This window comes from Macrotis lagotis, chromosome 2 (assembly GCF_037893015.1).
Source record: "Macrotis lagotis isolate mMagLag1 chromosome 2, bilby.v1.9.chrom.fasta, whole genome shotgun sequence".
Taxonomy (NCBI): Eukaryota; Metazoa; Chordata; class Mammalia; order Peramelemorphia; family Peramelidae; genus Macrotis; species Macrotis lagotis.
In genome coordinates, this window is record NC_133659.1 from 308,713,448 (window position 1) to 308,731,200 (window position 17,753).

The 17,753-nt window shown below is 34.4% G+C and overlaps 1 protein-coding gene across 2 annotated transcripts in view; it reads right to left on the reverse strand.

Moving 5' to 3' along the window:
* Positions 1-13,725, reverse strand: part of EPYC (epiphycan) — a 45,073-nt gene extending 31,348 nt beyond the window's left edge. Inside the window, exons 1-2 of one of the 2 annotated variants that reach the window (XM_074220815.1) lie at positions 13,642-13,725; positions 993-1,166 (exon numbers count right to left, since the gene is read on the reverse strand). In XM_074220815.1, coding sequence (XP_074076916.1) covers positions 993-1,157 — 165 coding nt within the window. In that variant the 5' untranslated portion in view covers positions 1,158-1,166; positions 13,642-13,725. Of the gene's footprint in view, positions 1-992; positions 1,167-6,832; positions 6,897-13,641 lie in introns of those variants that run through there. The other variant, XM_074220814.1, reaches the window with a different exon arrangement.
* Positions 13,726-17,753: the final 4,028 nt, after the last annotated feature.

Below are 17,753 nucleotides of genomic sequence, written 5' to 3' on the forward strand. Positions count from 1 at the left end.
CATCATATACCTATATAATATTTATATTTATATGTATATTTATTTGAGTTACATATCCTTCTACTTGAGTAATTGTATTCAGAGAAATTGCTGTCTTTTAGCTTCGTAAAAAGGCATCCAGTCATTTTTAAATGACTGTATCTCAATTATATAATGTTCTATTGACCTTGCTGTCTAAATTAGAGTATATTAATTCTTTGAGGTAGTCTCTAATGCATCAAACCACCAGTATTTTTTCTGGCATCTGCTTGTTCTCATCACATCTTCTCTCATTCCCCTCTTCTCCCCCACCCCACTTCTACTGTTTGACTCCACATATTTTCTCCCTCTTCCATTCAAGTTACTTGGCCCTGAAAACTTCAGACTTAATCTCTGTTCCAGTTAGAAACAGAATTTGGTGGTTTGGTTAAAAATATAGAGGCACAAAAGATGGCATTCACCTGCCTAATGAAGAAAAGCTTGGGAAAAAAGCAAGTGAATGAATTGTAACTGTGTGACTTTAGACTAAGCACTTCTCTCTAGATCTCTATTTCACTAAAACAATGCAGTTGGAAGTAGATGAACCTTGAGGTCCAGGGATGAGCAGGAGTCAACCAGAACAAGCTCAGGAGAACCAAAAATTAAATATTCAACATCAGTAATTAACCATTAATCAATACTGCAAATCCTGATTTGTTTTATTTGTTTTCTGATTGTCTAGATTTGAGAAAATAATGAGAAAGATTTTAATAATTCCGACTGAACTTAAAAGTATGCCTTGTGTACATTTGTCTCTCTTTTTTTGAGATCTGGTTGTTAAATATTTACCAGCACACCCCTGCTTTGTGTTATTCTAATACAAAGAGAACATAGTAAAACCAAAGAATCTTAATATGAAGAGAATATCCATAAATAGTGGTTAATCCAAAATTTTAGGTTAACTCATCTGAGCTTGTTAGTTAACTACCTAGAAGTACCTTAAAATGATTTATATTGAAAGAGTACGCAATTACCTCAGAATGATCAATACGAAGGTTTTCATAGTTATAGAAATTATCCATGTCCTCCAATGTCGCATCATAGGTTTCAGAATCATAGTTTATGGTTTCCAGAGTAGGAGCAGCCAAGGCAGCATCGAAGACCAAAAGTCCCAGTAAAATTCTTGCTAAGGTTTTCATTCTTCAAACCTAAAAAATGAATAATATACATCAAAACATAGTTGAAAATAAATTGTGAAATATCTGGACTTCAAAATAAGGACAAAGCTAAATATCTTGAGCTAATATTCTATACACTGATACTTAATAATATGAATACCATCTTTAGTGGGGTAATTTCTCGCCTCCATGACTTTGTACAAGTCGTGCCTCATGCCTAGAATTGCACTCCTTCAGTTCTATCAGAGTTCTTATATTCCTTCAAGGTGTGTAGCTCAGTTGTCACCTCCTACAGGAAGCTTTTCCTGATCTCCCTAGCCACAGGGGTTCAGAAGTTTCTTTTTGTTTATTTACTAATTCACTTATTTACCCAAATACTTATTTATTATTCATTTGTTCATTTATTTATTCATCTATTTAAATTCTCTATTTATATCTTCCTCTTTTACTTATCTGTTTATTTGTCCCTTCACTCATTGACTTTATTTATTTATTCATTCATTCTTTCATTTTTTTGTTTCTTGAATGTATCCCTTAACAATTTATAAACACAAGAAGGGCAGGGTCTGTCTTTGTTTTTGTATTCCTAAGACCAAATAGAATTTCTTCCATCTCATAGTTCTCCAATAAATGCTTATTGCATTGGTTTGAATAGGAAAAATAATTTTTTCAGAGTATCTTTGCTACTAGATATTTGAACACTAAAGAGTCACAGAATTATAAATATTGTAAAAGATCTTGTTAAAGTTTTCTAGTCTGATTCTTAGATGAAGTATGAATTCATTCCATTCCCCTTGCATTGGTTAAATAGCTAGCATGGTGCATATGGAATACTCCATCTGGAGGTAGTAAGACCTGGGTTCAAATCCAGTTTCAGACACTTGCTTCTTGACCCTGGGCAAGTCACTTAATATCTGATGACTTGAATTTTTACTCATTTGTAAAATGGGAGAGCTAGGTGGCATGGTGGATAGAATGTTATGCTTGAGTTCAGGTACACTGTCTTCCCAAGGTCAAATCTGACCCCATGCACTTATTAGCTCTATGACCTTGGACAAGTCACTTAACCATATTGCCTCAGTCTCCTCATCTGTAAAATGAACTGAAAGAAATGACTAATCATTCCAGTATCACTGTTAAGAAAAATCACAAATAGAAGTGGCTAGGTGGTACAGTGGATAGAGCACCAGCCCTGGAGTCAGGAGGACTTGAGTTCAAATCTGGACACAGACACTTAATAATTACCTAGTTGTGTGGCCTTGGGCAAGTCACTTAACCCCATTGCCTTGCCAAAAAAACCCAGATAAAATTTCAAACAGAATCAAAAAGAGTTGGACAAGAATGAAATGAGTGAACAACAATATATTTAGGCATCCACAATGGCGACTTCAACTTCTATACCTAGTTCAATGCTGATAGAAGTGATGTTTAACAATTTCAGAACCACTATGTACATCAATGAGGAAACTGTGTATTTTAATCTGAGAAATTCTAGCTTATTGTTAATATTATTACTTATTAAGCCCCAGATATTATGGTAGAAATAGGATAAAAAGCAAAAAAAAAAATGATACTTACATCTGGGAAGGTATATATATGTGTTTGTGTGTGTGTGTGTGTGTGTGTGTGTGTGTACATGCGTGTGTCTGTAGGGATGGGAAGGGTGGGTGGAAACATCACACTAAACAGATAAATTTATTGTATAGACATTGTAAGAAATCATCAATGAATGATTATTTAATAAGAATCTCTTATTTGATAGTCATTTTTTCTAGGCTATTGAATTAAAATCTTGGGTAGATGTCCTGTATATCCCTTCATGTATCCTAAATGTAGGGAATATATACATATATATATATATATATATATATATATATATATATATATATATATATATATGAGAGAGATTCCAAATAAATATATAAGGAAGACTCTCAAAGTGGCTAAATACAAAGTGATTCAGAAAGAAGGACACAACATTTAGGGGGGATCAGGAAAAATCTATATGTAGACTGTGGTTTGCATCGCAGGAGAAATTCTACAAGCCACTGCTGAAGAGGCAATACATTCCAGACATGAGGACACTAAAAGTGCAAATTAATTTTTGAGGAACGAGAAATGCTCCTCTTATACAAGGGGGCATTTGAGTTGAGACCTATAACTAAAAAGAGGAAGAAGAGGAGAGAATCATCCAAAGAATGGAGATCTATTTATTAAAAATATTGAGAGATAGAATGTCTTTCGTAATAATCAAGAAACACCTGAAGTGTTGGATTAACTTCTGCTCAACGATTTATTATTATGGAGGACCCAATAGTTCCTAAGGCTGCTCTTTCACTTTGGGGAGAGAGCTCTTGTTCTTAGGAAGTTTTTCCTAACCGCTCTGAATTCCTTAGATTGCTAGCTGATAGGTGCATTTCTTCCATTTTCCCCATTATTTAAAAATTGAACGTAAGGTTTTAATTGCAAAAGTATTTTGTCATGTAAATAAATTTTTTTTAATTGAATTTCCAAATATTAAAATGGTCATATTATTCCAAACCATTGTGTGTGTGTGTTTGTTGGGGGGGGGCAGTTATTCCTTTTACCAAACTAGTTAGCTCACCATCATGAGCTTTGCATCATTAGGAACTTCATTGACAAAAATCTTAGAGATCAACAAATCCAATTTCCTCATTTTACACATGTGGAAATTGAGGCAAAGGTAGTTTAACGAATTCAGTATCGGAGAATCCTCATTTCAAAATTGAAAAAAAAAACTTTAGCAGCAATTGAGTCTAAAGTGCTCACTTTACAGAAAACAGATACAGGAAGCCTAAGTATCCTAGGATTAGAGTGCATAGAGCACTCAGGGGGGCCTGAGTTCAAATCCAGCCTCATTAAGGTGATACTGGGCAAGGTTCTTAACCATGAGTACTCTCTCCCCCCACCCCCCCCCCCCAAAAATAGGAGGAAGGAATCCTAACTTTAGGGTCAAAATGTACCTTAAAATCCACTGAGTTCAATCCCCTCATTTTAGAAAGTAGGAATTAGAGGCTCCAGAAATTAAGTGACAAATAGCTATCAAGTATCAGAGGGAGGATTTGAGTTTAGGTTTTCCTAATTTCAACATTAATATTCTCTTTATGGCACAATGATCTCTCACAACCATAGGCTAATCTACAAACATCTCAGAAAAACCAGGATGTTTTTATGAAAGAAACTAAAACTGCCCCTGTTTCAGAGATGAGGAAATCAGGAACTTAAATATTATGACTTTGTCAAAGGCAGTTTTATAACGATATTTAGCTTCATGACTATAATTCATACTTTTATATAATTTAGCATCAGTAAGTCATAGAATTAAAAAGAACCAGAAGTGACCCTAGAAGTCATTTCATGCAAACTACCTCCTTTTACAGATGGAGAAACTAAGACTCAGAAACGTCAAGTGAGTTGCCCAAGGTCATTCAAGCAACTAATGATAAATACAGAATTGAAACTCAGGTCCTCTGAGCACACTTTTCACTGACCTATTTTTTTAGGAAATAGATTGGAAAATTTTCTTAAGCATATCAAGGGTAAAGAGAGAAAACCATTATGCTTTTTGGCTTTGGAATGCAGAGCTCTATTTGAACTTTGAGAGAGATCCAAGGTTTGCATTTTTCCATCTCACAATAAAAAGGTAGCACACATTTCCAAAGATCCTATCTGGCAATATTCGCATGAAAAAGCACGAGATTAGGACTAACATTTCAAAAATAAATCCCCTCTACTAAACAAAGCACTGTATCATTATAAATATTACTGTATATATATTGTTTGGCTATTCACTATCTTATCATTTTGCCTATTTTAGGACCCTGCTGTTTTTTTCATAAAGAAAATAGTTGATATTTGAAATTCTGTATTTGGGATAATCTTTCCGAATGCAAAAAGATATATCTATAATTATGTCTATAATGTGTGTGTAAACAGAGGTAGGCAGAGACAGATATATATATATATATATATATATATATGTATATATATATATATATATATATAAATGGTACATAAATATATATACATTTATTTGTTGAGCATCAATATGATACAAAATATTGAATTTCCCTTCTCAAGGATCCAATGTTCAGAACCCATCAGAGGCAATTATATCATGTTTCGTAACATATCCCAGATTGAAGATCATTTATGTAAATGATAATCAGAGTAGTATCCTTCTAAATGGTTTCAATAATATGTATTTTAATTCATTATTTTCTCAATTGAATTTAAAATAAACATTGCCTGTGGCAGTTTATGGACATACACATACACATAAAATGGAATCAATGAGTCAAGGTACTTTCCAAGCTTGAATGCACAGACAGATATACTGATCCTCAGTTGGCCTTGAAAGAAGGTCTTTATGAAGTTGTTTTATGCAGAGGGATATAAAATTCCTCTGGGAATGAAGAGCAGTACAAGGGGCTCATTTTTCAACTCTCCTATGCTTTCTTCAAACAAACATTTTTTTTCTCTTGCTGGATAAACCAAGAATCTGTTTCCTTTTCCTTTACAAGAGGTGTTAGTTGAATACATTGATTCCCAAGTTGGATTTGAAGTTTGCACATGAAGTCTCATTAGAGCAGCATGGCTTCATTTGCAAATTCTCTTTTTTGAAATTCTTTAAAAATATAGTCTACCATATTAAAATGGGAGCCATTCCACCATTGTTTTACTTTACTCCTGACTCCAAATACATAGTCTGTAAATATCAGGTGAACAGTTTTATTAACTAGTGAAAATATCCCCTAACTAGTATTTTTAAAAGGGTGGGGGGCTTGTTTATATTTTATATTCTATGTTCCTGTCAAGCATACACATGGCTTCAGTTCAGGATTGGCTTGGACTTTGGCTCACTTCCTAAGAGGTTCAACAATAAGGTATTGTGTGTAACTCTTTAGAAATCTGCTAAGGACCAACGTCCCCCACCCATCTCAATTTGTTTTTAGTGCTGTTTTTCAAAAAAAAAAAATCTTTCAATATTTCTAATAATTATTTTCTCCTTATAATTGAAAATTTGTAATTATATTATTCTCTAAGAAATTTCTAGTATATTTGCTCTAAATTTTTAAAAGCATTTCAAGTTTTTAGAATGCATAGGGCTCAGGAAAAGAATTCTCAGAGCACCATGGTGCTTCATCAGTTAAAAAATCTAAAACCCAACAATACACGCAAAAAAATCCTGTGTCTCAATTTATATTCTATATTGTTCCCTCTCTTCTACCCCACTCGTTAGCAATTCTCTAATCAATAAGCATCAGTCACTGCTTTCAATGTCTGCAAATAATATGGCATAAGCCTGGATAGTGGTTTCATCTAGGATATATTGGAACCTACTCTACTAATACTGGCATCTGGTAGAAATACTTTGCCATGCATTTTATGTGTGTATATATATATATATATATATATATATATATATATATACATAAATGTGTATATTTCTATGCAAAGTCATGCCTTTAGAAATATCCAAGAAAAATATAAATTCATTAATAATATTAAACTACATCAATTGACCAGTGAGGTTCATGGTATTTGAAAATAAATAGAATGAAGAATGTTGTCATCTTAGTGAATAAAGAAAACACATACACACACACACACACCCACACACACATACACAACTAAGTCACTAACCAAAGAGTAAAGCAAGTTCAAAAACTTACCTTTGGCTCTGTCTCTCTGAAATGGCATGAAGCGACTGAGGATACAGAGCCAGTGGTATTTGCCCTTGACCAATGGAAGTGAATTTTGGGTCTGTGGGAGGTGAAAGTTGTAACACTCAATTTGTTGTTTGGGAAAGCTAAACCTGAGAAGAGCTTCCCAAATCTTTAAAACCCACTGAATTAGTTATCTTCTCTAGGGCTAAATAAGACAGTCAGTATTTAATAGTTTTTGAGGTCTTTTAGAAATATTTTGTTAAGATCCCTAGTTTCCAGTATGGCACTTAAAGTTTAGAAATGAAACAGGTTTTTATTTTAGATAGAACCTATAATAAATTAAACAATAAAAATAAAAATATATTTCTTTTTATTTTTTATTTTTATTTATTTTTTTGGTTTTTCACTGACTTTAGTTTTTTAATTAATTTTTTTAAAGATATTATTTGAGTTTTACAATTCCTCCCCTCCATCTTGCTTAACAATATATTTCTTAAACTTCTTCAAATAACAGTTGGGCAACTTCTTACATGCCATAAATATTTAGCTACGGTTGTTTTTCTTTTGGAATTTCTATACATAATCAGCAAAATTAATTAAGATTTAATTTAATTAATTATAATGTATATGACCAAAATCTAGGAATATCAAGAATTGTTAAAACTTTACCAAAAATTTGCTTGATGATATAAGGATGAGTTGTCTAATATGCACTATTCAAAAAAAACAGAGATAATATCAAAATATAAATATTTCATTTGAGATTTGAAGTTTGCTTTCCATAAATAAAGTACAAGACTGACAATTATAGTATAGCTTTTATTTCTAAATGGATGGTCTTTAGGAATTGTTTTTTATTATTATGACTATAGACCATAAAATTTTAAAATACCAAGAAACATGTCCAAGATCAAAGATTTTCTTCTTAAATATTAATAACTAGAAGTGTTTAAGTACCTTGAATTTATTAGACATCTCAATATGTAAATATTAGTGATTATTAACAATAATAATATACAGTGATACAGTATTCTAAGTCTATATCAGTATAACCTAATACATTTAAAATATCACTGAGAGATAAAGTAATTTGCCAATGATTTTCCAGGTCAGCTGGAAAAGTCCAACTTGAATCAAATCCTCAGGTTCTAAAGTTAGTTCACTTCCCCCAAATAACAGAAGATTATGTCATGACTGTTTGATGTGGTCTTCAATATACATCCTGATTTTTTGGTGGTTGTTTTATGAATTCAATAAACTTGAAGTTTATATGTAAATAAAGGGATAAATCAAGGGAGATGCCCTTTCATATAATGCTGATGCTAGTGTATAAACTAAACAGACTAAATTTAGAGTCAGGGGACCTGGGTTTGAATCTTTGCTGTTCATGTAATTGCAAGTTCATCCCTTCTCTCAAGCAGCTCCCAGTCTAATAGGGGACATGACATACAGACAACTATGTACAATTAAGATATAGATAGGAAAAATTCAAGATTATCCCAAAGATAACATTGCAGAAGAAAGGGATAGGCTTTTTAATGGAAATGACATTTCAACTTTTGACTTGGTTTGTGTGAATATGGACAAATCACCTCTCTTTCACTTCTATAAGAATATGAGTGCAGATACTAGGTAGTTTCATGTCTCTAAGGTTAGCCATGAAAGGTTAGATTTTCTAATCAAGTTGCTTTTGATCCCCCACCAGTGTGCTCCCTATCAATAATCAATGATCGACAATATTAACTTCAGAAAAGGGATTTAAGGGGTAGCTATGTGGTGCAGCAGATAGGGCACCAGTCCTGGAGTCAGGAGGACCTGAGTTCAAATTTGACCTCAGACACCTAATAATGGTCTAGCTATTTGACCTTGGGCAAGTCACTTAACCCTATTACCTTAAATAAATAAAAAAAGAAAAGAAATTTAATAAAAATTATTTACTATAAATATAGTTTATATAAAACATCCCCTTCAAATCAGATATGTATTCTCTCTTTGAAGTGAGGTCAAGGTTAAAATACAAAAGTGGTGATTCACATATGTTAAAAAAACTAAATGAGACAGAGAGATACCTCATAGCCCCTTATATGTGGAGTCTTGTTGCTTTTATAGAGTTCCCTTTAGGTATAGCTCTCTTCTGAGAAGGCTGCTCAGTTGAAGATTAAAGGTATACTTTGGGTTTATACTCAGAATTTATTGTGGAATCTGAGTCTCCATTCAACAACCATAGAGTAATTTGTTTTCTGGATTCATAACCGGTTTAGTTTAAGCAATCTATGTCATCACATAATATCAGTCCTTTAGTTTTATGTGACAAGAATCAGGGTTCCCATGCTGATTATTTGGCCTGGCATGAGGCAGGGAATATCTTTACATATTTCAAGGACTAGAAGAACATTCATTGTAACTTCTATTAGAGGGCAGTTAGGTGGTGCTGTGGATAAAGCACCGGCCCTTGTAGTCAGGAGTACCTGGGTTCAAATCTAATCTCAGACACTTAATAATTACCTAGCTGTGTTGCCTTGGGCAAACCACTTAATCCCATTTCCCTTGCAAAAACCTAAAAAAAAAAAAATCTCTTTGGGGCGGCTAGGTGGCGCAGTGAACCCGACCTCAGACACTTAATAATTACCTAGCCACGTGGCCTTGGGCAAGCCACTTAACTCTATTGCCTTGAAAAATCTAAAAAAAAAGTAACTTCTATTAGAATGAGAGGGTGCAAGCTTGTATGAATAAATAGAATTTCCTTCTTCCCATGTTTCCTATATCAATGAAATCACAGATCAATAATCTTTTAGTTGTCTTTGTTTCAAGTTTTTCCACAACTGGAATCAATCATTCTGTACAATGATGTTGAAATAATTTTCCTAAAGCTTAGCTATGACCAGGGTTCAAGTCCTGCTTCTAAATATACTAATGACCTTGAGCATGTCATCAAGCATTTTTATTATTCCTTGGTAACTCTAACAATGAAAATTATTGTTTAATTGCTGAAATGTATCCTCAGTAATACCCTCACCCAATGCTAATTAATTCATAAGTATGTATTTTTTAAAAAATGTACAAGATATCTTCCTAAACACCACAGAGAGAACAAAAGTGAATTAGGCACTTCTTGCTATTTCAAGGGTCTTCTAACTTAGTAGGTGAATTTAGACAAACGCACTAATGAGAGAAACATGAACTGTTATGAATTTTTAGAAGTAGAGATTTGTCAACTGAGTAGCTGTTGCCAGTAAGGGGTTAAACTGTGACTTGGTGAGGAAGGGCTGCAAAGATTCACAAGGTTCATTGAAAATAAATAGGTATCAGTCTCAAACATATCTGAGCTATAGGATAGCACTGGGTCGGGGGGAGAGGAGTGACACAAATTAAGTAAGGAAAGAGTTCTATGTTATGGGGGGGAGAAAGGACAATTTATCAATGATCCAGTTTGAGTTCAAGGGAACTGAGCTCTGGTTGTGGAGTCAGGAAGACTTGGGCTTCAGACATCTACTAATTGTGTGACCCTGTGTTAGTCACTTAATCTCTATCTGCCTCTGTTTCCCCATTTCTAAAATGAAGATAATAATAGCACCTCCCTCCCAGAATTGGGAAGATTTTTAAATTATATGTTGTATGGTGTCTGGAACTTAAAAAGTAATTAACTACTGAAATATTTATTCCTTTCAAACCTCCCTTCCAACAGCACTTAGAAAAAGATTTAGAGTGGAACATCACAGATAATTATGGTTGCCTTCTTATCTCGGTTTTTCAACTTTTTGGTTAATGGCATGGCTAAAGGCATAAACAGAATGCTTATCAGAATTTCAGACCATGCAAAGTTGGGAGAGAAATACTAGCAAATCGTGTAGCAGAGTTAAGATTTTAAGTGATCTTGCAAGATAAGTTATATTTGACTGGAATGAATAAAAATCAATAAAGATAAATATGTAGGGGCCACACTGGGGTTCACAAAAGTGAGATGAGAGAGAACAGAGGTCATTTTATTGGGGAACATTATGTTTGTCTCTTTTTAAGATCTAGGGGTCTTAGTGGATCACAAGCTAAATCAACAGTATGCTACAGCAGAGAATACAAATGAAATATTTTTGTATATGAAATCTTAGATTGCATTAAAATGAAAATAATTCTAGAAATAAGGAAATTTTAGTATTTTTGTATTGCACCCTGGTCAGGTACCTTTAGAATACTATTTTCAATTTAGTATACCACATTTTGGGAAGGACATTGTTTTACACTCTGCTGGCATATCCTTGGCCCATTAAAAGGCTTTTTTTTCATTCCCTTCATTCAATCATTTATTTCATTCATCATAACTTTAGTCCTCTTTAATAGAAAAAAAAAACTATTTTAATGGTTTTCCCCCTAATTTGAATTAAATTATTACGGTATTTATATTTTTCAGTTTTTGAAAGCATCAAAGGCGTTATATTTGAAATACAACTGACTTTAGTAAAATAGCCACTATCAAATCTTAATTCTAATGCTAATTGGGCAAACCATATTCCCCCCTTGCTAGACCATGGTTTCTTCATTTGTAAAATGAAGCTTTTGGAATAGATAGCCTCTAAGATCCCATGAAACCCGTGGATTTGCCTTTGTTTTCTTTAGCATAAAACCAAGCTCATATCAGTATCTTGCAATCATTTCCCATATCTAGAGAAGAAGAGAAAAAATAATAATGTCCTGAAGAGTTTTCTTAAACTTACTTCTCATCTCTTTGCATTATTTAGCCTTCAACTCTGTTGAAAATGGATTCAAAAACATACCCATATAACTGACATATTGCTTCTATTCCCCCTAAAGAGAATATTAAGATGAAAGAAGAACAGCTCAAAGAGACCTGAGAAATCATCAATTCTTATTTTTCATTTTAAAGGTGAGGAAACTTAGGCACATGGTGGGTAAATGACTCGTCCAGGGTCACAGATTTATTAAGTGTCTTTAATTGCATTTGAATGAACATCTTCCCATCTCCAAGTCCTACATTCTATCAGTTGAGGCCCCTAAAGTTTTTTAAAAAAATATAATACTTTATTTCCCCCAGTTTCATGTTAAAATAATTTTTAGCATTTTAAAAAAATGAGTTCTGAATGCTATCCCTCTCTACCCTCTTTCATCCCTGAGAAGTAAGGAGCTAGCTATAGGTCATATCTATCTATCTATCTATCTATCTATCTATCTATCTATCTATCTATCTATCTATGCAATCATAAAAAACATTTTTCAGATTATTTATTTTGAACAAGAATATTAGAATAAAAAAGTGAAAATATTATACTTCAATATGAATTCAGATAATATCAAGTCTTCTTCTCTTGGCAGAGTGTACGCTTCATTATTCATTCTTTGGGATTGACTTGAATCATTGTATTGCTGAGAATGGCTGTCAGTTTTAGTTCTTCATCATATAATATCCCTGTTATTGTATACAATGTTCTCCTGGTTCAGCTCACTTCATATTTAAATGTGATTCTTTCTGATTTTCCGAAATCAACCTGCTTTTCTTTTCTTATACTATAATAATAGGCCAACCCAATCACATACTGCATCTTGTTTAGCTGGGCTCTAATCAATGAGCATCTCTTCAGTTTCCAGTTCTTAACCATCACAAAAAGAGCTGCCATAAATATTTTACATACAAATAAGGCCTTTTCTCTTTTGTTGATATCTTTGGCCCCTAGGTTTCTTTTTTTTTAATTTATTTTAAAATTTATTACCCAAGGTCACACAGCTAGGTAATTATTAAATGTCTGAGATCGGATTTGAAATCAGGTCCTCCTGACTCCAGAACCAGTGTTCTATCCACTGTGCTACCTAGCTGCCCAGGTCGCTAGGCTTCTTTAATTTTTTTTTTATTTTTTAAGGCAATGGGGTTAAGTGACTTGCCTAAGTTCACACAGCTAGACAATAAAAAAGTGTCTGTAGCCAAATTTGAACTCAGGTCATCCTGACTCCAGGGCCAATGCTCTATCCACTGTGCTACATAGCTACCCAGGCCTAGGTTTCTTAACAAATGTATTTGTTTTTAGAAGGCCTCCAAGAATGGAAATTCCCAAAGCTCACTATATAAACTTATTGTGTTTGTTCTCCCTCACAGTCAAATCCCATAGGGCCAAGAAAAAACTTTTCTGCTGAACTCTAACTCTATTTCCTCTTGCTATGCTTCAGAGATAGAAACAGACCAATCACTGTCCACCCACACCTTAAATTTCTGTCTTCTAGGATAAACAGGCTCAAACAATTTTAATCCTTCAAAAGAGAACTTTTTTCCTCTTTTTCTTTAATCATTTTGGACATCTTTCCCATACCATCTCCAATTTCTTAATATCCATTTAAAAATATGGAGAGAATAATAGCAAGGGTATTCTCAATGTTGAATGAAGTATTAATTGAATCTAATCTTTTCTGCCCTTATCTTTTCTACCCTCTTGGCAACACACTTTTGAAATATAGTTTTTAAAAATAGCCTGCCTGAATAGAAATAAAAATAACAACTAATTGTTTAGTCATTTCAGTTGCGTTTGACTCTTTGTGATCCCTTTTCTGGGTATCCCTGTCAAAGACACTGAAGTGCTTTGTCATTTGCTTTTCTAGATCATTTTACAGATGAGGAAACTAATTAAATGGATTGTGGATTATTTTTAAGGAGATAGAGGCAAGATAGCAAAGAGAAGTCAGGAAGTTGCCAGTCCCTCTTTCTCAGAAACAAGGTTCAATCAGACCTCTAAATGAATTCTAGAGTAATAGAACCAATATACAAAGGAAATAAAGAAAATTTCCAGCTTAAAATAATTTAGAAGGGCTTCACTCACTTGTTTCACTTCTGTAAAGGGGGAACCCATCCCAGCACAGCTGCTACCCCGGCAAGCCACCAGAGGACCTTAGCCACAGCTCAGATTGGCAACCAAGGCCTCTAGGTCTGACACCAGCTGTCCAGTGAGGGACACAATAGGTTAGCTACGAGTCCTCCAAACCCATTGCAAAACATAAATTGTGAGCCTCGTAACCCCCTCCCAACAGGAGGGACTAGATCAGGCAAATTAGGAGAGCAATGGATAGTTTACTTATCAGATCTTTGGAGAAGGAAAGAATTCATGATTAAACAAGAGATAGAGAGCATTATGCAATATAATATGGCTAATTTTTATTACATTAAATTAAAAAGGTTTTGTGTAAACAAAACCAATGCAACCAAGATTAAAAGGAAAGCCAAAAATCTGGAAAACAAATTTTACAGTGTTTCTGACAAAGACCTTATTTCTCAAATATGGGGAGAACTGAATCAAGTTTATAAGAATATAAAAAGACTATCAGAATATAAGTCATTTTGCAATTGATAAATTGTCAAAGGATTTCAATGGGCAGTTTTCAAATGAAGAAAATACAGTCATTTTATAATCACATTAAAAATTGCTCTAAATCACTACTGATTAGACATGTAAAAAAAGCAATTCTGAGGTACCACCTCACACCTATCAGATTGGCTAATATGAGAGAAAAGGAATGTGATAAATGTTGGAGAAGAAGTGGGGAAATTAGAATACTAATCTTTATTGGGGAAGACGTTAAACTGATCCAGGAGAACAAATTGGAACTTTGTCCAAAGGTCTATAAAACTGTGCATCCCCTTTGATCCAGCAATGCCACTAATAGGTCTGTGTCCCAAAGAGATCATTAAAAAAAAGGGAAAAGGATTCACATGTACATAAAATATTTGTGGCAGTTTTTATGGTGGTGGCAAAGAATTGGAAACTGAGGGTGATGCTTATTGATTGGAGAATGACTGATCATGTTGTGGTGTGTGAATACTATTAAAATGGATTTCTATTGTGCTCTAAAAAATGATGAGCAGGCAGATTTCAGGAAAAAACCTGGCAAGACTTATATGAACTGATAGTGAGTGAAATGAGCAGAACCAGAAGTAACAACAATAACAACAATGTTGGGTGATGATCAATTATGAAAGACATCCAGAGTAAGCACTCTGGAGTCTGACTGCAGACCAAAGCATACTACCCCCTCTTTTTTTGCTTTTTTTCTTCTTTCTTGTTCTGATTCTTCTTTCACAATATGACCAAGGTGGAAATATGGTTAATGAGATTGTGCATGTATAGCCTAAATCATGTTGCTAGGTGTCTTGGTAAATTGGGGGTGGGGAGGAGGAAAGGAGAAAAATCTGGATCTCAAAATTTTATAAAAATGAATTTTGAAGTCTATCGTTTCATGTAATTAGAAAAAATAAATACAACTAAGTATGAAAAAATAACATAAATTTTAAAAAGGAGAATGAATTATGCAATTTTTCAAAAAGAATAGTGACTTAGTATTCCCTTTTCCTGATGATACAAATTTATTATTATGGACATCTTTGAATTAGAACAGAATACAGTAATTGAGGCTCCACAGGTCTATTGAGGTATTATTTGCCTTTTATTCTAAATATTGCTCAAATGTTTCAGACTCTTTTTTTTTTTATTTTACATCAGTGGGGTTTTAAAGTGACTTGGCCAAGCTCACAGGGATAGGCAACTATTGTCTGAGATTGGATTTGAACTCAGGTCCTCCTGCCTCCAGGCTGGTGCTCTATCCTCTGTATCACTTAGCTGCCCCAGTTTCAGACTCTTTATGACTCCATGTGAAGTTTTCTTGGCAAAAATATTTTAGTGGTATGTTATTTCTTTCTCCAACTCATTTTGTAGATGAGGAAACTGAGTCAAACAGGATTAGATGAATTGCCCAGAGTCCTATAGCTAGAAAGTGTCTGAACTCAGATTTTTTTAGGTTTTTTTTTTTTGCAAGGCAATGGGGTTAAGTGGCTTGCCCAAAGCCACACATCTAGGTCATTATTAAGTGTCTGAGACTGGATTTGAACCCAGGTACTCCTGACTCCAGAGCCGGTGCTTTATCCACTATACCACCTAGCCGCCCTTGAACTCAGATTTGAACTCATGAAGATGAATCTTCCTAGTTACAGTGCTTCATCCATTATGGTGCCACCTAGTTACCCATTTTTCTAAATATCCCTAGACTTCATTTTATTACTTAAAACGATTACTGTTAGTAACCTAAATTTCTATGCCTTTAATCCTTTTAATCTTTGTTTTGTTGCATTTGACTCTGTTGGGTGGGGGGAGAGGGGAAGTCCAGTGGGTTTTGGGTTGGGGTTGGTGAAGAAGACCATGATCTCAGGTGATGCAGTGACAAGCACATGAGCCCAGCCTCACTTTCTTATCCAGAGCCATCTGCATCCAGTGTCCAGATACAGATCAGAGCAACTGGAGATTATTGATTTAAGGGGTTCATAAAAAGGAAAGAATAAAAGACAAAATTTGTTACAAAATGGGGAGAATACAATCTCCCTTGTCACTATAGCAACAAAATAAAATCATTAGCAAGAGACAGTAAACTAAAACTACATAAATGAGAATATGAATCATTATCAATTCAAGGAAGCATTATAAAATTAATAAGAGACAGAATGTTAAATATATATCTATATGTGTATATTATATATATATGTGTTTGTGTGTGTTTGTGTGTGTGTGTGTGTGTGTGTGTGTGTGTGTTTGTGTGTATGAGAATAGAATACCTCAGAAAAGCAGGGAAATACTAACACCTGAAGATCTGGCTGGGAAATCCTGGAGGGCAATTTTCAGGGTCCCAACTGGGAAGGTTCCTCATAGAGTGACGTCTGTAAGGTTTGGATTCCAAACTTCCCTTTCACAGAGTGAGGCTTAAATAGACCCTCCACATACTGAAAGGCAATAGCAGCACATCAAAACAAGCAGGTGACCATCACCCCAGTGCTATGGATTGTTTTTCTTTGGGCAAGGAGGTTATTCAGAGAACATGAGAGAACTTTCATTCATCATTAATCATGCAAGAAGTCAAGGTCAAGTGACTTTCCCAAGGAGTCACACATTTAGTAAGGGTCAAGTGTCTGAGGCTGGATTCCACCTCCCATCCTCTAGATTCCAAGAGCAGTGTTCCAAGCACTGTGCCATCTAAAGAGCATTGTATTTAGTTAGAACACCTTGAATTCACACCCTGACTATCTGGGCAAGTCCTTTGATTCTTATGACCTCATTTCCCTCATCTTTTAAATGAGAAGATTGGATTTGGTTTAAGGTCCCTTTGAACTCTTTCTGTTTTTATTTATTTTTTTTCACAAGGCAATGTGGCTAAGTGGTTTGCCCAAGACCACACAGCTCTAGGTAATGATTAAGTGTCTGAGTCTGAATTTGAACTCAGGTACTCCTTGACTCCAAGGCCTGTGCTCTATCCACTGCATCACCTAGCCACCCCTGAACTCTTTCTTGATCAATTGGCTAGACAAAAGTAGAAATTATAAACCTACAGATGGTTCCTTGTGTTGAACAACTGTGCCTTCCTTTCCAACATGAACATTGAAATTTGGACTGCCTTAAAGAGTAATTCATATAAGTTGAACTTGGAACCAGAGTCATCTTCATGAGTTCAAGTCCAATTTAGGACCATGGGCAAATCACTTAACCCTGTCTACTTCAGTTTTCTCATCTGTAAAATGAGCTGTAGAAGGATGGAGAGTTGGACCCAATTGGAAGAACAACTTCAACTTACTAAATCATCAGTACTTACCAGAATAGAGATGATCAGTAATTTTAAATATCAATCACATGGTGGTTGAAAGATAACAGTGATTCTGAGATTATCTCTAAACCAGATGACTTAATGTCTAGCCAATGGCTGCTGATGTTTTACAATTGGTATGTCTTCTTCCTCACCATAGGACTACCAATTGACCTTCCCACCATTTTCCCTGTATCCGTTTATGGTGGTCAAATCTGCCACTTACATGCTCCTTTGGATTTAACAAAGGCATTGTCAGTTTTATGAGAATTTTCTGTGAGAAAAGGTAAGTAGAAGCAGTGTGAGGGCCTTATTG